The sequence below is a fragment of the Podarcis vaucheri genome (assembly GCF_965113315.1).
Source record: "Podarcis vaucheri genome assembly, chromosome: 14".
Taxonomy (NCBI): domain Eukaryota; kingdom Metazoa; phylum Chordata; class Lepidosauria; order Squamata; family Lacertidae; genus Podarcis; species Podarcis vaucheri.
The window spans coordinates 5,717,222-5,738,000 of record NC_138752.1 but is presented as its reverse complement, the minus strand read 5'-3'; the positions used below and the strand labels follow the sequence as shown (position 1 = coordinate 5,738,000).

Sequence of the window (20,779 nt, the reverse complement as noted above, 5' to 3'; positions counted from 1 at the left end):
TATGGTCTATTTGTTTCATTATTATTATTATTATTATTATTATTATTATTATTATTATTATTATTCTACCCTTCACCCGTAAATCCAAATTGCACAATCTATGTTCTCAGAAGATGAGAGATCATGTGGTGAACAGAACAACACAGCTATGAGATGAGATCATTTGAGGGCAAATGATCTTATTTGAGAAAGAACAAATGAGAGTGGACAATGTAAACATGAAAACATCTTCACAAGCAGTGTCAGAATTAATGGGGGGGGCATTGTTTACATTTTGACACTATAGAAAATGGTGGGACTTTAAGTGTTGCTGAGAATTTTGTCTCTCAACCTCTGTTGTAATCTTTATCCGCAGCCCCTATTGATGTTTCTTATTGAACTATTTTACAAATCATTGCTTACCTTTTCTCTTCTGGTACAGAAAAAGGCACCCATGAAATGGAATAAATCTAAATTTGGTCCAAGAGAGCAGAAATAAAGTTAGTGTAAGAAGAATTTTGTTGCACAACAAAAGGATATTGTTGTGTATTATTTGTTCTTTTACTTTAAAAAAAATACTTTTGCCCTGCTCTTCAGCTGAGAAAGCTTTCAGGGCACCTTATATAAAAGCAATAAAAAAATAAAGACAGTGGACAATAAAAGCAGAGCGGATTAATCATTTGGCTGCAAAACAGCAATGACACCTGCTGGCAGAAGGTAGGGTAGACAGCTGGTTATATTTTCCTAGGCACTCTCCAGGCAGAGCATATGCAAATCAGGTCTTTTGAAAATATGAATCCCTTTCCTTTTTGCAATAATAATTTTTACTGTTTTAAATCCACAGTGGCTCTTCGAAAACAGCATGCTGCAGAGTTGCATCTAGGCGATTTCTTAGTCTTTCTTAGAAGAGTGGTTTCTTCAAAAGCCATTCAGTCCAAAATGGCATCCCCAAAGTGGACAGAGGTGCTCCTGAACATAGCTTCTCAGAAATGTTGTTCAGGTATGGTCCTATGGTCTTTGTTTTTGATGTGTGGGGAGTGTGTTTATCATTTGGAGATACAAGCTTGCATCATGTCCATCAAATGAATATAGACACACCACTGGTTTCTAACTTTGTTTGATATGTTATTAGCATGTGTTGGTAATACCAACTTTCCTTCTGGGTCCCATTTCTAGGTGTACCTTTGGTTGGCAACTTGAGGACCAGGCTGCTTGCACTACATGTTCTGGAAGCTGTGCTGCCTGCTTGTGAATCGGGTGTGGAGGATGACCAGATGGCTCAGGTCTTCATACTTTACAATATTGTAAAATGTTAAGTTTTTGTGTTTGCAGCAGTGACTACTTTGGTGGCATTTGCATCTTATAAACTGTGGTTCGGTTTAAGTTACTTCACAGCCCATATGGATATGAAATTTACAGCATGCTATGGTTTAAGACACGGGTGTCAAACACAAGGCCCGCGGGCCGAATCCGGCCCGCCAGACCTCGTCATGTGGCCCATGTAGCCGCCGTTCTCGCTGCTGTTCTCGCCCGTCCAGTGCACCATCGCCTGGTTGTGCGCCGCGTCGCTGTTCAGCACGAAGGAGGTGGTGAGCAGAGAGGCCGCCTCCGGAGGTCCCCCGCCGGCGCGACCCCGCCGGCCGCCCGCCTCATCCCACGGGCTGCCGCGTCTCTGGCAGCGGCTCCGGTCCGGCGGGCGCGCTGTCCAGGAGGCGCCCAGCGCGAGCAGCAGCAGCAAGCGGAGCGGAGCTGCCCGGCCGGACGCTCCTCCGCGCGCCCCAGCAGCTGCTGCTGGCGCCATGCTCGGCCTCTGCTGCGCCGCCGCCGGGCAGGGAAGTGAGCCTGGCAGGCGAGGCGCGGAGGATGGGAGGGAGCGAGCAGAGATGGAGGCTGGAGCGCAGCGCGGGAAACAACATCCCAGCAGGGCTTCCACGCCCAGGCGAAGCACAGCGCCGCCCTCTGCCGGCGGGCCCCACTGAGCCCCGGAGCCCGGTCGGCCGCTTTCCCCAACGGCTGCTGGCAGCAGGGCTGCAGCGGGTGCGCCGGAGCAAGTGGACGGGAGCCCGGCGCCTGGGCAAGCGAACGTCCCCCTCAGCCTCGGCTTGCCACAGAGGGCAAGGTGAGGCGGCTGCCTCAGGCAGCAGGATCCACAGGGGCAGCTCGGCCCGTCGTGGAAATGTGCTTCACCAGCGCCAGATTTGGGGCCGCGCCGGCGCCTCACCCGCCCTGAGCCAAGGGAGCACAAAATGATGATAACAATGCCTATTTATTCTATTGGGGGGGGGGACCAAATTTTGTCCTCACTCAGGGTGGGTGCCATATTACCAAAGTCGGCCCCTGCCCCCCCTCAATGGGATTTGAAATCCAGGGATTTGAAATCCAATAAATTCCTAGGAGTGCCCGTGTCCGTACTGAGTAAGCCCCTCAGCCCCTAAAAGCAGACGATACCAACTTTTCAACATTGTGATAGTGATGTTGTGATACGGTAGCGATATATTGCAGTGTTGAAAGCAGAGGGAGGAACAAGCAGCATTGGCCCCTGTCAGAAACTGGGGTGCAACCGGCACATCTCCCCCCCCCCCACAGCGCCTGGCACAGGGAGGAGGCAGCAACAGGCGGAGAAGGAAGAGAAGGCGCAGACAAGCCCCAGCCACAAGACACAGTCCAGTAAAGGTGCCCTCAGACTGGGCCTGCACAATGTTATGATACATCACCACAGGGGCAGACTTTAGTAATCTTTCATAACAGGGGTATCAGCCTGAATAAAATATTGAGGGGGGGCAGGTAGGCCCCACCTCACATCATCATCATGATTTATTACTGGTCAAAGACCAGCTCGAACCTCACATAATTTATCACATGCCACACACACCCCATTTAAATGTAAAAGCCCATCAACTTCAGGGGTCTCAGCCTGCTCAAATATTTTAGGCCGATACAACCGGCCCTTTGAGGGTGACCAAACTGCTGATGTGGCCCCCGATGAATTTGAGTTTGACACCCCTGGTTTAAGAGAAAACTATATGAAAATGTTATATAGATGCTACCTAACACCTAGTAGATTGGCAAAAATGTATAAAGCAAAGTCAAATAAGTGTTGGAAATGTAAAGAGAAAGAAGGTACCCATTTCCATATGTGGCTGTCTTGCAATAAGGTTAAAGCTTACTGGGAAATGATATATAAGAAACTGAAAAAGATGTTTAAGATAGCATTTGTTTAAAACCAGAAGTTTTTCTTTTGGGGATAATGGGATCAGAACTACCTAAACAATATAGAAACTTATTTATTTATGCAGCTATAGCTGCAAGAATAACAATTGCCCAAAGTGGAAAGATGAAAAAGTCCCGATGAGAGAAGAATGGTTGCAGAAACTAATGGAATATGAAGAAATGGCAAAACTTATGGAAAGAATAAATCAAGATAACAATTTTTTATTAAGAAATGGTAATGGCTTATTGAATATTTACAATAAGCATTATCTGTAATAATATCTGTTATTATCTGTAATAACAGATAATAACAATAAAAATAATAGATTGAAACGATTTGGGATATGCAGGGAAAGATAAAATTTCCCTGGGATATGCAGGGAAAGATAAAGATAAAATTATTTTAAGAACTACAGAAAGACAGGGAGGGAAGTCGAGATTTATAAAGTCAGAATTATTGTTGATTGATTGGTGAAATATTTTCTTTTTTGTTAATAATTGTTAATAATTGAAAATTGTAATTAAATATTTAAAGTTACTTCTCAGCCCTCAGCAACAGCCTGAAAATAATGAAGCTGCTTTTTTGACAATCTGATCACTGATCTGCCCAACATACAACAGTCTCCTCTAAGTGACCATGGCTGCCTAAGGTCACAAGGCCAGAAGTCCTAGTAAAACAACTTTAGCTAGATTAAAATAAAATTATTTGAAAACAATACCAAAATAATCCTTAATGCCTACAGAAGTAACTAAAATGGATAACTGATGCTCACCTGGAGAAGGGGTGTGTGTGTACAGCTCACAGTTCCTTCACATCCTCCATGTGTGGTGGGACTGTGCCAAAGTTGCCCAGATCTGGGATAAAATATTTGTAGAAAAAACAAAAATACTGGAAAACCTGTAAAAAAAAAAAGTCCTCCTAAAACAACCCAATGGTTATTAAATAAACTTTTAATAGGTTGCTTGTTAATGGCAGAAAAAATATTGATAGCTAGAAATTGGAAAGAACCAAAGGGTTTAAATGTACAACAGTGGAATAAGGTAAATTGGGACGTAGCACTTTCTGGAAAAGTGATGCAAAACCTTTGTGTGGCTAGAGGATCAAATGCCCAAGACACTTTTATGGTGGACTGGTGGCCATTCATTCAACACATGAAAAAACACACGCTATAGGACGAGCTGTTTCTGCCACATTCCTTAATATATGATTGTGTTAACATTTTCCTTCATATTGATATTAGCAACTTTCTCTCCACTTCAGTGCTTGTATGAACTATGCCTTTGGATTGGGTAAAGGGAGTATTCCCGCCCCCCCCCCAATAATTATAAAAAAGGAAACAAGGCAGAGGTCTTCTTCCTGGCCCCATAGCATCAGACCTGGAGTGCACCAAATCACAGGTTTTCAGAGATGTGTTTTCAAAAATAAGAGAAAACTTCAGTTGCCTGCTTCAAACGCCTGGTTGCTTTGTTATCTGTAGTGTAAACAGGACGGGAAATACAGTCTTAAAAATTACCTGTGACTATTTGGAATTAAATGTTCTTCAATCATGTTTCCCAAACAGGTTATTGATCGGCTGTTCTCCCTTCTGTCTGATTGTATGTGGGAAAGTCCTGTTGCACAAGCCAAGCACATAATTCAGATCAAGGAGAAAGAAAAAGAAATGAAGCTGCAGGTACTAGCTTTAATTCTGATCAATTTCATAATGTTCTTTTCAGCGACTGATGAAGTCCTTTGTCTTGAAACATGTTTGGCTCATGTTGAAAGGCCTGTGACGGAAAGCAGAGCCCTGGTGATGCAGTCCCTCAGAGTTCCACCGGGGGTTGGAGCCTCTCCTGATTGGCTACAAAGTCAGCTGGCTATAGAAGGGGGAGGAGCAGAATGGGGGGGGCACATAAAAAGAGCAGCTTCTGAGGAAGCCTTGAGATGGGGATAGGGAAGGGAAGGGAAAGAGCTGGAGCGAGACAGGGTTGAGTTTGGTTTGAGATGGGAGAAAGGGATTAGGAATGGGTTTGTCCAAGAGAGTGGGTTCAAATGTGAGTTTAGCATCCGCTCTGCGGAGAATATCTGTAGCTAGAGGAAGGAGCCTCGTACTGAAGAGAGGAGGACCGTGTGAGGAGACAGGAGTTGCCTGGAGGGCTGAGTCTAAGCAGGGGTGGGAGAAGCTGTGGGACTACAGTTCCCTTGCGTCTCCTTCCCGTCAGGCGAGAAGAGCTCTTCTAGGAAAAGACGACTCCCAAACCAGTTAAGAGGGGATCCCAAAGTCTCTTATACCTCAGAAGTGGGATTGCTAAGAGAGGGGGAAAATGACGAAACAGATCATGAAACAGAGCATTAAGCCGTGAAGGAAGCTGTGCCGTGTCCAAAGTATTTAACTGAAACACCTGTCATAACCAAGTAAAGGAACAAGAGAAACTGAGTTAAGCATTTCACCACCTATTCTAGAAACTGGAACATTTACCTGAAGTGCAGCAACCGATATTTAGCAACTGAAGTTTAAGAAAAGATGTGCATATACTACTGTGTTTAAGCCTGTGACATCTTTATATTTAGCTTAAGTAAAAGTTAACTTCTTCCTAGCCCAACCTTGTGTCACCAATCTCTTTTTGTAAATAAAACTTTCCTTGTTTGATCAAATCCTGCCTGAGACTCCCTGAAACAAAGTTCTTCTCACACAAGTCCCACACAAGATAGCCTGTGGTAAATGGTAGAAATTTGTTGGCGTACTGTGCGGTGGGCCTGCTACATTTAATTGGGGGGAGTTAGTGGGGTGAGTCTGCTACAGTCTCATATGGGATTTGGTTTATCAAGTTTTTAATATTGGAGTGTTTGTATCTATGGTTATTTTTGAAAAAGGTATTTTGTATTTTTATACATCTTTTACCTCCCCTTTTTTACTGCTAGATTGTGCTCCCCCCCCATCTGTTTAATTGACCACAATGTGAGGTTTTTATATTCTGTTTTTGAAAGAAACAGGGTGAATCTGAAGAAGAAGATGAAAATCTCCCTATACAGGAAGTATCGTTTGACCCTGAGAAGGCTCAGTGCTGCCTAGTAGAGAATGGTCAGATCCTAACTCATGGGAGCGGTGGAAAGGGATATGGATTAGCATCCACTGGAGTCACTTCTGGGTGTTACCAGTGGAAGGTATGTGGAAAACCAAGTTTAAAAATAGAGATGAAGCAAGGTGTATAGATAAACCCATTGTGTTATTAACCCACAAACTGTACTGCTCAAAATAGGGGGAATGTATTTGAACACTAGTTCTAATGGCATTTTTTTCAGGTTGCCTAAATTTGTTCCCTAGATTTGCACAGGATTTCTGGCCCTTGCAAGCTGGACTTCCAGAGTCCACAGTTTTTAGGTCTTGTTCATGATTTGCTGGGCTTCTCTAAGCCTGTGGGTTGAGCAGTACAGATCAGTGGCATACTTTTGCCTGCACTAGATTTTATATCTTTCTGTAAAGACTTGTGAGGCCAGGTAAACTGTATGGGGAAGAGAGAGGCTCACGGGACACTCTGAAATTTTATGGTATATTCTGCCAGATATAAACCTAAATCATATGTCAAATCTAATTTTTTTTTTTGGGGGGGAGAGAAATAATCAGAAGCTCCACCTAACAATGATCTTAAAACAACAATCCTTTTGTTTTCATCATTCTGTGGAATACTTCATTTTTCTTCATAATATTTTATCCCCCAAAATGGTAGAGATAAAAGATTATTGCTGTTTTTAAATAATTGCTAAGTACACCTTGACAAGCTAGCCTATTGGATGTCCCTGGGTCTACTGAGCCTCTCCCCTCCCCTTTCCAGTTCAATAGTGATTAGTTTGAGGGTTGAAATGACTGTTCAAATCCCCATTACTTTTATATGTCTTTGTGCTTCGTGATGTTTCAAGTAGCCCATGGGCGTTGATGGTTTTTCTTCACCTTCTAGTTCTATATCGTGAAGGAAAATCGAGGCAATGAAGGAACATGCGTTGGAGTGTCTCGTTGGCCAGTTCACGATTTTAACCATCGCACTACCTCAGACATGTGGCTGTACCGAGCATATAGTGGCAATCTCTACCATAATGGGGAGCAGACGCTGACACTGACCAGTTTTACTCAAGGGGACTTCATAACATGCGTGCTGGATATGGAAGCGAGAACTATCTCCTTTGGAAAAAATGGAGAAGTATGAATCTTCTATTGCTTATTTATGACATTTGTATACTGTTAGTTTTTTTTTAACCTGTAATGGTTTTCAAAGCAGTTCACAACAGTAAAACAACATTCAGTCAGCAGTTACAAAAAAGCAGTACAGCAGACAAAACAAAGGCATAATACAAACTACCACAAAGTTCTAAATTTTTGAACTGAAATCAAATGAAGGGGCACAATGAAACAAATCTTTCTAAATTTTGAAAGGAAGGATAGGGAGTGTGTCAACTTGTCCTCGGGGGAACACAAATTCTATAGTGTAGGTGCCACAACTGAACAGACCACGTTCTTCATCAGTGATAATGTAAACCAGCCTTTGGCAACTTAGTACTCTCCAGATGTCGTAGATCAAAACTCCCATCAGCCCCAGCATCAAGCTGAGCTTGATAGGTGATGGTGTTCAAAACGGCTGGAGATCACCAGGTTGGGGAAGGCTTATCTAAACTTTAAAATTGATGCTAAATGAATCATGACCTGATGGTAATCAGTAAGGAAGTGCTCCTTGCCAAATTGGTGACTGACATAATCAGTTTGCTGTCTGCTATCTCCCCCCCTCCCCCCAGGAACCAAAACTGGCTTTTGAAGATGTGGATGCTGCAGAATTATACCCATGTGTGATGTTTTATAGCAGTAATCCTGGAGAAAAGGTAAGCTGGATATTTAGCAATAGTGGTGAAGGTTAATATGCTGTTTGGTAAGGACCTATGAGTATAATATGTGGAATAAATTGAGCATTTTTAGCTGTGTGCGTACATACATACATACACGTTTATATGGAATTGGTCTATTTAAATAGTATTGTATGTTGCTACTGATAGATGTTCTTCAGAGTATCAGGCAGAGGTCTTTTTCAGCCCTCCTATCTGAAATTATTCCATGGCTGAATCAGGGATTCCTTTGCATGCAAGAAGACAACACCCCCCAACACCCTCAGCCAAGCTTGTTCTAGCCCCTTCCTTCTCTCTTCCTTACTCCTGTCAGCATTTGGATACAGCAAGTTTGGCAGGTCAGGGAAAATAAAAGGCCTGGGCAGTCCTGACATCTCTCAACTTGTCTTACTGTCCTTGCTGAGAGCTGAAAACATAGCCAGGAGTAGCAAATTAGGGGGAAGGTTGTGTCCACAGAGCTTTCTCAATACTCCTCCCCTCTGCTCCACTTCTACTAAGACAGAGTGCTGGGACATGATGGAAAATGAGAATTGACGTCTACAGAGAAGCACACCTTCATAACCGGCTTCCAAAACTTAAATGTCCCAGGGTATGGTCTGAAGGCCTTTGCTGAAGCTAAGCAGGTCTGGGTCTGGTCAGTGCTTGGAAACCATAGGCATGCTGCCTTGGTTTCCATGATGAAAGAAGGCAGGATATAAAATTAAATAATTTGTTACGTGTTTGTAAATATTTCTATATTTTGAAATTATCTGTAACGGCATGGAAGAATCACTGAGATGTCAAAAATTGACTCACATGTGCTTGTCAATATCGTTGGGTAAACTCTTCCTTATTGCTACAACCTCTCACAAAAGCTCATAGAAGTCTGATTGGTAGCAGACCTGCAATATTGGTGAAAATTACAAAAAATAAACCCTTTCTGATTCATTTAGAAGATTTCTAATTTGCAAATAAATTTTACCAAAAACCTGAGAATCCAGCTCCGTGAATTTCCTTGTGTGTCTGTGTGCATAGGTAAAAATCTGTGACATGCAGATGCGTGGCACCCCGAGGGATTTGCTGCCAGGAGACCCCATTTGCAGCCCTGTTGCTGCCGTGCTTGCAGAGGCCACAATTCAGCTTATCCGCATCCTCCATCGAACAGACCGGTGGACACATTGCATCAATAAGAAAATGATGGAGCGGCTGCACAAGCTCAAAGCATGCCTTAAAGAGGCAGGTCAGAAACTGAAGAAAAGCCGCTCTGTTCAAAGCCGGGAGGAGAATGAAGCACGAGAGGAGAAGGAGAGCAAGGAGGAGGAGAAAGGCAGACATGGCAGTCGGCATGGGCTGGCAGATCTCTCAGAGCTCCAGCTGAAGACCTTGTGCGTGGAGGTGTGGCCAGTCCTGGCAGTGATTGGTGGAGTGGATGCTGGGCTTAGAGTTGGAGGCCGCTGTGTTCACCGGCAAACTGGGCGGCATGCCACCTTGCTTGGAGTGGTCAAAGAAGGCAGCACGTCTGCCAAGGTGCAGTGGGACGAAGCTGAGATTACAATCAGGTATAGTGTTTTCACTATTGGTGTTACACAAGTGGCCAGTTGTTAGTGCTTAGGAAATGTCACTGACTTTTAAAATGTGAGATAGTAATTGCTAATACTATAAACTAGTTAAATATCAGACAGCTCAACCTGGAAATAAATTTCTTGTAACCTTTTGCTACTGTGGGTTTTGAGGCCATTGCTTTGTAACAATAGGGAGTGTTATTTATGACTTTTGGACTATAAGCTAAGTAATGTCTGAACGATGGTATCAAGTGCCTTGTGGCACCTTAGAGAGTAACACATCTCTTGTGGCATATTCTGTGAGCTCTCAGAAACTTCTGCCAGAATAGGGGTTTTTTAACTCTTTAAAGTTCTGCTAAGTTTTTGTTTTGCATTTTTATTTTGTGAAAATATCTAAGGGGGCATGCCACTTCCCTACTTAGTGCCAGAACCCAGTTGAGACCCCAGGGTGCTTTCGCCCATTAGGAAACATTTTCCAAAACAAACGTGTCTAATGTATAGCAAAAACTCCCTCAGTATTTTATGATTACCTTTGTTGGGTATTTGGAATGAACTGTTTTGTTTGAAACAGCACACTCATTTTTTGTTACCTTCTGCACTGAGTATCATCTCTCCCCATTATCTGATCATAACCCTCATTCCCTCCCACCCCCACCCCCGGTTTACATTTACTTTTTTAGACTGTCAATTCATTTAGATTTTGATTAAATATATTTTATGTCTTATTTTGCCTACATTATTTCCCGTGCTTTCCTCCTGTCTATCCCTCACTTGCTTCTTCCTGTGTCATTCTGATCTTTATTAAAGCTTCCCAACTTTTTGGTCGCCTAGTGACACGCCATTGTATAATCTGGAACCTTGCGAACCGCTGCCTTTTGATGTTGCAAGATTCCGTGGACTGACAGCCACTGTGTTGCTGGACCTCACCTTCCTGACTGGCATCCATGAAGACATGGGGAAACAAAGCGTCAAGCGACATGAGAAGAAACACAAGCATGATGCAGAAGACAAAGGAGATGTTGACCAGAGAACAGAAGGTGACTCTGGATCAGATGCTCGGTCGGTGCCAAGCACTGAGGAGATCAAAAGCCATGGAGCTACAAGTTCAAAATCCGAAAATGAAATTGCTTTGTTTTCCTTAGAATCTGTTTCCTTGGGTGTGGAGAGCCAGCATCCAAATGCCGAAGGCAAAAGGAAGACTCATGAACATGCCTCCAAGAATCATGATGCTGTACAATCAGAAATCAGAGCAGTGCAGTTGTCTTATCTTTACCTTGGTGCTATGAAATCGCTTAGCACTCTCCTTAGTTGTAGTAAATATGCTGAATTGTTACTGATACCAAAGGTCCTGGCAGAGAGTGGCCATAATTCTGATTGTGCGAGTTCGCCCATTGTTCACGAAGATGTGGAAATGCGTGCTGCCTTGCAGTTCTTGATGCGCCATATGGTGAAACGGGCAGTCATGCGCTCACCTATCAAGAGGGCACTAGGACTGGCTGATTTGGAACGGGCACAAGCAATGATCTACAAATTAGTGGTTCACGGGCTGTTGGAGGACCAGTGTGGCAGCAAAATTAAGCAAGGTACACTTTAATTATGCAAGTGTATAGATGTTAATTTGAATACAATTATGCTGGTAGCTGGATACCCTTTTCCTAATATTTGTGCCTGTGAAAAGCCAGCAATACTGTTATGTTCTTTCTGCAGAGCCAGTGTGATGTTGTGTATTGTGGTGCTACACTGGTACAAGAACAGCAGTTGGTGTGCAGCGCCCTAGCCATTTACTTTGCTTTGCGTTAGTCAGTCTGTCTTGTTGGTCTCTGCCATAACTAAAGGTAGCTGTTATCAATAGCCTTACCTTGTTCATTCACTTTCCATGTCCTTTAGCTTAATTAAAGAAAACTAAGTCATTTTTTATAAAAACCATAAGCTTGGCTGTTGCATTAAATGACAGCTTTCTAAAATTCTTCTAGTTAGTGCAACATAGCAGTTACTCTTTATACTCTGGCTAACCTGCAGGAGGTGTCTGCAAACAAATGACTTCACTCTTTGTGCAGCTTAGGAGTGGTAGGATCACATCTCATGACAAAGATTTGTGGAGACAAAGCAGCTCCTGTGACCCTCCCTAGTTTCTTCCCTTGATCTCTGCTCCTCTAGATGAGCATCAGTGTTTTAACAATAGTGTGAACTACCATAGCATGATTTGAGTGTGCTTGCACAAATAATCATACAACATTTCCCCCTTTTACCCGTACATCACAAAGTTCTTTGGTTATTTGAATTTAATTCTATATGGTAGAGGGTGGTTCTTGTTGTGCAAGGGCATATGTTTTACATGCAGAAAACCCCATGATCAGCCCATGCCATCACCACTTGTAAGGATATTGGGTAGTGGACCTGTGAAAGACATCTGTTTGCCTGAGAATTTGGGAGAACTGCTACCAGTCTTGAGTAGCAGTTTCAACATAAGGTATGTGGGTGGAACTAGATGTCTGGGTAAAAGTGGTTGCAACCACTTGGGGAAATGTTGCAGCTCAGTGGTAAAGCCATTTGCTTTTGCATGCAGAGTGCCCCAGGTTCAGCCCCTGGCATCTCCAGGGGGAGGCTGGGAAAGACCCCTTCATGAAACCCTAGAGAGCTGCTGCCAGTCATCATAGGCAGTACTCCTCTAGAAATGGCAGAAGGGAAGGTACTTAATGCCTTCTGCAAATCCCGCCCCCCCCCAGCTGGTCTGGTTTTGATGCATGGTTGTGGGGGGACGACGACAACTTGTGAAAATGTGTTCAGGATATGGAAAAGTACTCACCTCCTACCCAACAATTATCTCCTGTACTCACAGTATTGTTCCATCTTGTTCTGCCCTGAATCATTGTTTTCCCCTGAAGGCCTCTCACATGGCTGCTGTCTTCAGGCTTCTCCAGTGATGGACTGGAGATGGTTCTGTCTCCACAGAACCCATCAGTGAATGAAAGGCTGGGCCAAAGAATCCCCCTGGTCTGTGTTCTGAGCTAAGGTTGCAGTTGTCCTTTCAGCACTCATGTCTCCAGTTGAGGAGCATTTGCCTGCATTGTGCTAGAGCATGTGGGGAGTTGGCAGGGGGCGCGGTGGCAATTGGCTTCACATTCTGCTTTGGAGTGTCCCAAGGATACCTTTCTGGCTACTGCTGGAATACTTGATTATCATTTACTGTTTATTTATTATTTTGGTTCCTAGACCCCTCTTCATCAGCTCATGATCCTAGGGCAGGTTACAGCAACATAAGTCACATAAAAACAATTTAAAATTTAAAATAAAAATGTACAATATCAATGTACAACCCCCCAAAAAACAAGTCAATTCATTTTCAGCTGGCCCCCTCTGAAAGCTTGGGCAAATAAGCATGCCTTTAATTAGTGCAGAATGATGAATAATGATAGCACCAGCCCATATATTAGGAAGAAGGGTGCTCCATAAAGTTTAGGTCTGAAGGGATCATTCCTTGTGATATGGCATGTTCTAACAGAATAAATATCAGCCACCCAACCCTTCATTCAACAATCAAAACTTTAGAACCACATATAAGAATGTAAGGAGAGTTCTACAGGAGAAGGCAAAGTGGCCTATTTCCCATGTTTGCTAGGAAGATGCCTTCAGGAGGCCCACATGTATTCGGTCCCAGGTGTGCTGCAGTTGCCTGTAAAAATAAGCGTATCTGTATAGCTATATTTTTATTCCAATCAGTGTCTATACTAGATCTCATTTTTTTAATGTACACAATATTTTAAACTTTGTGTAAATGCCATTGTTTTGAGTATGTGTTTGTTGCATTGTGAAATTGCTTCAAGGTGCTTTATAGGGAGCAAGTCATAAATGAAATTTTTAAAAGCTAAATGATATGGGAAAACATTAAATTGTTCTGCAGAAGTGGACCAGCAAGCAGAAGAAAGCGACCAAGCTCAGCAGGCCCAGACCCCTGTGACGACGAGTCCTTCAGCCTCTAGTACCACATCTTTCATGAGCAGCTCTCTAGAAGACACAACCACTGCCACCACTCCGGTGACTGATACAGAAACTGTGCCTGCCTCTGAGTCCCCTGGTGTTTTGCCTCTTAGCCTTCTTAGGTATGGATTGACGTCTGATCTTGCTTTTCATAAACAATCCAGCCAAGTTTGTAATCATTTTTTATCTTGATAAGTTTTCACCGAAAGATAGATTTCATTTTCTGAAAATGTTTGCAAATTGTTTAACTAAAGTAGGCTGTTTCCTTCCTACTTCAACAATAAAACGGTGTGTTTTTTTACTTGCTGACTAATGGTGCCAGACGTAATAGTGTTGAGTTGGGTTGTCATCACTCACAAAATAGGTTGTGCCTGTTGAACCCTCAGGCTGTTTTCAAATCTTTTAAATTTGAAGGAGGCTTGTTTAGGAAGGAGAGATGGTGAGGAATGGATCCTACTTTTTCTGACATCCATACGCATCCCATTGGTGGGTTACAGCTATCACCATGTAATATTAGAAAATATTAGAAATACAGGTATTTATCTTGTTTGTTGGTATGCCTTGCACTGCTATCCATTGCTTTACCTTTTTTATTTATATATTTTTAAAAGGCAAATGTTCTCCAGTTACCCAACTACTACTGTACTCCCAACAAGACGTGCACAAACGCCTCCCATATCGTCTTTGCCAACATCTCCTTCTGATGAAGTAGGCAGGAGACAATCACTGACCTCTCCTGATTCTCAGTCTGCAAGACCTGCCAATCGGACAGGTAGGTTTCGTCCATTGCCTTAGTAAGGTTTATATATATATTGCAACTCAATTTTGTCCTTTTCATATCCGTACTGAAATTTGTGTGTTTACTATCACTGTATGTGCCCTCAGCTGGTCAAGGCATCAATGCCAGGGAATGCTAATGGTTTAACCTCTTAATACTAAAACATTCATTGGCAGATACGTGGAAGATATTACTACTCCCCCCCCCTTTTTGTAGTAACAAAAAGATGTAACTGTACTTTGTACAATTATATACAAGACTAAGCATATTAGGGAAAATGCATACAAATATGTATGTGTTTGGGGAAATGCAGCCAAAATAAATGATTTTGAGCTTTTGTAGCCTGACTGAATAAGTTTGCAGGATGAATTATGAAGGAGATGGTGCTGATTTGCTATTCATTCTTTTTCCACAATCCACAGCTTTGTCGGACCCAAGCAGCCGCCTTTCAACTTCCCCCCCTCCACCAGCTATTGCTGTGCCCTTGTTAGAAATGGGCTTCTCCCTACGGCAGATTGCGAAAGCAATGGAAGCCACAGGTAATCCTTCTTCTGTCAAGGAATATGCACTGCACCGCTTTGTCAGAGAGAGAGAGAGAGCGCGCGCGCATGTGTGAGTGTGAGCACAAGTAACAAGCCAGTTAGGCTCTGAAGTGTCATAGCTTTCTTTTTCATTAAAGGGTTTGCTCTTTGTTGTCAAATATTAGTCTGTAAAGTGTGATGGGGACAAGCACTCCCTTGAAGTTGCTCAAGGAATAAGAGCCCAGGATCAAATAGTAGAAGATCCTGAACAACCACCCACCAAAAGTTCTTGGTTTCTTCGGATTTCCAAGCACACTCAAGCTTTTCTCTGCAGTTGTAAGAAGGAGGGACTGCCCTTAAAAGAGGTGAAGGCAAGATGCTCTGGTTGTTGGGTGTTGCATCAGCTATCAAGCTGCATGTGACAAAACTTTGGAAAGAGTTTCTGTCATGAACTTTTGGAATTCATATCCATTTCTAACAGAGGGCATTCCTGTTTTCATAATTGAGTGTCATTTCATAAGATTTTTCTTTCTTAGGCGCAAGAGGAGAAGCAGATGCTCAAAACATTACAGTCTTAGCAATGTGGATGATAGAGCATCCTGGGAACGAGGAAGACGAAGACCCTCAGTCAGAAGAAACAGCCGATTCCCTCCATGGCACTGTAGTTTCTGGGGGCAGCGGGAAGTCAAGTGATCAGTGTTACCTGCAGTCTCCCGGTGACATTCCTTCAGCTGATGCCACTGAAATGGAGGAAGGTTTTAGCGAAAGGTAAAATGTTAGTTTCTTCAGGTTTCAAACCTTAATGGGACTGTAAGTATTAGTTTTCCACACAATAGTACTCCCCAGCACATTCATTCATTCATTCATTCATTTTGTATACCACCCTTTATCCAGAGATCTTAGGGTGACTGACAACATAAAATTACATGATAAAAAAACAGAACACAAGCAAACCAGTAATTGTCCCTCCCACAACACATTTAAAAGGGCATCAGATGTCAATCAGCCAAAGGCCTGGTTAAAGAACATTTACACCTAGTGCCTAAAGATGTATAATAAAGCCGCCAGCCAAATCTCCCTGGGGGTAGCAAGAAAAGCCCATTCTCATGCTGCCACCTTCCAGACCTCTCATGGAGCAGGCATAGGAAGAAGTGCTTCAGAGGATGATCTCAGGGTCCAGGCAGGTTCATATGGAGAGAGGTGGTCCTTGAGGTATTGCAATCCTGAGCTGCTTAAGGCTTTATATGTCAAAACCAGCACTTTGAATTGGGCCCAGAAACTATTTGGCAGCCAGTGCACTCAGCCCAGGATTGGTGTAATATGCTCAAACCATGTTGCCCCGGTGAGCAGCCTAGTCGGCGAATTCTGCACCAGCTGCCATTTCTGAACTGTCTTCAGAGGCACCCCTACATATAACGCATTGCAGTAATCTAACCTAGAGGATACCAGACCATAGACAACAAAAGTTAGGCTATCCCTGTCCAGATAGGGGCGGAGCTAGGCCACCAGCCAAAGCTGATAGAACACACACTGCACCACTGAGGCCGCCTGAGCCTCAAGTGACAGCAAAGGACCCACTCCTTCAAGAGCAGGCAACTTCCCAGCCATCTGGTCTAGGGAACCACCCACTAACAGTGCCTCAGTCTTATCTAGATTGAGCTTCAGTTTGTTGGCTCTCATCCATGTTTACTATTAAAATATGCAATATGGTTATTTTAAAAATATGCATTAGTTTTTTAAAATCAGTCTATCTTAGATGGGATTAGAGAAACCCATGGAGGCCAAGTCTGTTAACCAATAGTTCAGAGCAGTGTTGCCCAATCAGGTTTCTCCAGCTGTTTGGAACTACAAGCCTCGTCAACCACAGCCAGCTCAGGCTTGTTGACTGCTGTGAGAAATAGAGTGCTGACTAGCTCAGCAGGGCTCTTCTGTTCTCAAATATTTTCTGAAAAATCTGTCTTAAGAGGCAAGACACAAAAGGCATTATATGTCTCTTCCCTACATAAGAACCCCAGAAACCTGTCGCTTGAGAGAGAGAGATCAATCAAGTGCTGTTCTAACATGTGCCTAACTTATACTTATTCTCCACAAACATAATCACACCAAGTTGTTTATTACAAGAAAGAAAGCATATGGAGATCAATTTTCACAGTAGAAGAACTAATGCATTCACATTCCTGATCTAAATAAAGACCCTAATCTGTGGTAAAGCAAAAGTGACTGAGCGTATTATGAGTTATACATTCAGAAGTTAGAGATAAAAGCAGAGCTATACATTTCTCCAGTTCTAGTTAGAGCAGTCCTACAATGGAGCAAATAACTGGCGATTGGGACCTAATTTAGTAGAAATCAAGGCCTCTATGCTTTATGAGAGTTAGGCTATCTACAACAAGCGCTTAGGCAATATAAACATTACCCCCTTCTTGGTCCGATGTCCAATCTGGATTAATGTTAATGAATACTTGACACATTTCAATATTTCTAAACTATTTGTACATTTCAGCCATGATAGTATGGAACACGTAGAAAATGCAGCATCTGGAAGTGGACCCACCTCAAGGGGTCGATCAGCAGTGACCAGGAGGCACAAATTTGACTTAGCTGCTCGGACGCTGCTAGCCCGTGCTGGTAGGTGTTTGGAAATATTTTTCAACGCCCTTTTCTTTTCATCCCTGCTGAAGAGGGCATGTACTCTGTAGCACAGAACTTTAAATGTGTTCTGCTAGCCTTGTATGTGTCAGTGTGTATGTTAACATTTTCATATGTGTGTGTATAATAGAGCAGTTTCTAATCTTGTCAGAATGGTGTGGTTAAGAAACAGAACCCAGAGTGGGACTTACGTAGAAATGATGAAGATTTTTGTGGCTGATAAGTTTCGTGTGACAATGTAAATTAAGGTGCCATCAACCCAAACTGTTGGGGCTAGGGAAGGAAGCCCTGCTTTTGGAGTCAGGGGACCAAGTATAGTCCTTATATTTGCCCCTGCTTCCCCATGTAAGTGAATGACATCTATTCTTTGGGGCCTGGTGGTGCTGGTGTTGGCCAGTGAATGAGAGTAGCACAGTGTGTCTCACTTTGAAATGTGAATGACATCTCTCCTAAGAGGTCCTGCAGTTTAAGTGTCTTTATCCATCACAGCACCCATTTTGCTAAGTTGCAGCTTTGACCATAGCTAGCGTGTACTGCTACTACTAACCCGCAAAACAAACTGTGTGCTTCTTTTCTCTCTGATTTAAGCGGGATTGTACCGCTCTGTACAGGCGCACAGGAATCAGAGCCGGAGAGAAGGGATCTCCTTGCCACAAGACCCTGGAGCGTTGTATGACTTCAACTTGGATGAGGAGTTAGAAATTGACTTGGATGATGAAGCCATGGAAGCCATGTTTGGGCAGGATCTTGCCAGTGATAATGACATTCTAGGAATGTGGATCCCGGAGGTATTGGATTGGCCTACCTGGGTGTGTGTGATTGCAGCTGGGGCTGCTTTGCTTATTACTTGCTTTCTAGGAAATGAAATAACATTATGCATTACCTAAGCAGTTGTTTTATTAACATTATTGCTGCTAACCCTTATATGGATGGTTCCAGGCTCTTAACAGCACAAGTGAATATCATCATGTAGTTCTCATTGGTACATTTCATGTGAAACAGTTTCTCTTTACTTTGACTGCTTTCCCATTTGCCAGCTGTCTTTTCTGCTAATTAAGTCACTTGACATTTTAAAGGAAAAACAGGCAAGCTGTAAAAAAGTTTTTTAGACAGTTGCATGATTTCATTCATCAGAGATGATGAGTGGCTAATATTCCCCTAAATCAGGGGTAGGAAAACTCTGGCCTGTAGGCCCAAGTAGCACCCCTGCCCCCAGGCAGGCCAGTTTGGCCATGCACACCTACCCCACACCTGATGTCATGTTTGATGTCAGCTGTGGGGCGGGTGAAGTCATGGCTGGGACAAATTGGGGCTTGAAGTCATCCAAACACGGCCAAAAATCAGCCTCAAAGAGCAGCCCCAAACATCAGCTGGAATTATCTACATTGGAACAGTACACTTCTTTTTTTAAAAAAAATAATAATAATTATCCCACCTGGTATGCTCCAGGTGGTTTGGACTACAGCTCCCCCTGAACTCATCCAGCGTGGTTACCCTTAACAACTGGAGGCCAGCATTGGGGAAGGCTGTTGTAGAACTTTTATTTTGAACAGAATGATGGTTATGCAAGAGCTCTCCAGTGTGAGAGAAATTTATTGAAGATTGTACCTTGTTTAATGCTTTGGGAATATGCTAAATTGCTTCTAGTTACAATATCCTGTATACAGGTTTTGGTGTCTTCGGGTGTCTTCCCGTGTAAGAGTCGGGGTGTCTGTGCGACGTTTCGACGAGGTCTCACTCATCATCTTCAGGCTGGTGCTTTCGGCTTCTTGTTACTGGAACAGAGCAGAGTCTGGTGTTTGAGTTCCTATAAATACTGTTGAGGGGTGTGGTGTATAGCCTCCAACGTTCTGGGCAGAGAGGAAGTTCCTAGATTAGTGTGCCTTTTCTTCTTTTGTTCCTTAATTACTTGAGGGATATCTTGGGTGATTTCATGAGTGATATTCTGAATATCACTGGGTGGGTCATTAAGTGTAGATTAGTTGCTAAAGCTTTCGTGTCTTGACCTCTTGAGCTTGTGAAGAGTTTTTCTGAGAAGATGGCTGTGCTGCATTTAGTTGTGCTCTGGCTTGGCTTCGTGTATAGGGGCGAGCTATGGTTTTGTGCCTTGTGCCAGCCAGATCTGTGTAGGGATTGCAGGGGGGTGCAGCATCCGGAGGTGCCACTATAGTTTGGCTACTGGATGGAGTCTGTAATATGTCTGTGGAGAGGGTCTGGGTTTGGGTCTGGTGTGGTTGATTGGTGACGGCGTTCTGTGTGCCTCTGGTTCTGGTGTCGGTTTTTGTGGGGAGGGCTAATTTCCAGATGTCTGGCAGGCGGGACGTGTCGTCACGCTTGTTCATGTTGTGAGGGTGTTTCTCTATCTCGATGGCTTCCATGATTATTCTCTTGTGGTGATGTTCCATGTTAAAGAGCAATTTGGAATCTGCAAAATTAATTTCGTGTCCTGTTTCTTTCATGTGTTGGAAAAGAGAGGAAGTAATCTACACTTAATGACCCACCCAGTGATATTCAGAATATCACTCATGAAATCACCCAAGATATCCCTCAAGTAATTAAGGAACAAAAGAAGAAAAGGCACACTAATCTAGGAACTTCCTCTCTGCCCAGAACGTTGGAGGCTATACACCACACCCCTCAACAGTATTTATAGGAACTCAAACACCAGACTCTGCTCTGTTCCAGTAACAAGAAGCCGAAAGCACCAGCCTGAAGATGACGAGTGAGACCTCGTCGAAACGTCGCACAGACACCCCGACTCTTACACGGGAAGACACCCGAAGACACCAAAACCTGCATTCCTGTACCCGTGAAAATCTACGAAAGCAAATATCCTGTATAGTTTCAATGCAACAGTTGCTGCTTAAAGTACTTCTCAGATTGAGATGATCATAGTGCGCTTTGATGTTTTCACAGCAGTGTTCATATATGTTTTGCTGCCTCTTCAAGTAAGCAGGTGTCTTTGGCTTAGCATCTTGCTGAAGGTGCTGAAAACCATAGGCTTTAAAGATGTCTAGTGCTATGCTTGAGTAGTGAAGACATAATTGCCCTTGTTTTGAATTAGGATCTAACAAATGCACCCAAATTTATTGGGCTGTATGTCAGTGGTAGAGCACTTGCTTTGCATGCAGAAGGTCCCAGGTTCAATCCTTGACATACCCAGGTAGGGTGGGAAGAGACCTCCTGCCTGAATCCCTAAAGAGCCACTGCCAGTCAGTGTAGACAGTACTGAGCTAGATGGACTAGGGGGTCT

The 20,779-nt window shown here is 43.3% G+C and overlaps 1 protein-coding gene across 19 annotated transcripts in view; it reads left to right on the top strand.

Annotated features, from left to right (window-relative positions):
• HERC1 (HECT and RLD domain containing E3 ubiquitin protein ligase family member 1) overlaps positions 1-20,779 on the top strand; it is a 119,431-nt gene that overhangs the window by 59,997 nt on the left and 38,655 nt on the right. For 16 of the 19 annotated variants that reach the window (XM_082198174.1, XM_082198181.1, XM_082198173.1 and 13 more), the window contains 14 exons: positions 824-979; positions 1,156-1,262; positions 4,752-4,862; positions 6,158-6,334; positions 7,126-7,365; positions 7,955-8,038; positions 9,074-9,597; positions 10,408-11,183; positions 13,502-13,700; positions 14,190-14,350; positions 14,779-14,895; positions 15,414-15,645; positions 17,381-17,505; positions 18,115-18,335. In XM_082198174.1, coding sequence (XP_082054300.1) covers positions 824-979; positions 1,156-1,262; positions 4,752-4,862; positions 6,158-6,334; positions 7,126-7,365; positions 7,955-8,038; positions 9,074-9,597; positions 10,408-11,183; positions 13,502-13,700; positions 14,190-14,350; positions 14,779-14,895; positions 15,414-15,645; positions 17,381-17,505; positions 18,115-18,335 — 3,230 coding nt within the window. The remainder of the gene's footprint in view (positions 1-823; positions 980-1,155; positions 1,263-4,751; positions 4,863-6,157; positions 6,335-7,125; positions 7,366-7,954; positions 8,039-9,073; positions 9,598-10,407; positions 11,184-13,501; positions 13,701-14,189; positions 14,351-14,778; positions 14,896-15,413; positions 15,646-17,380; positions 17,506-18,114; positions 18,336-20,779) is intronic. The other 3 variants (XM_082198176.1, XM_082198180.1, XM_082198179.1) reach the window with 3 other exon arrangements.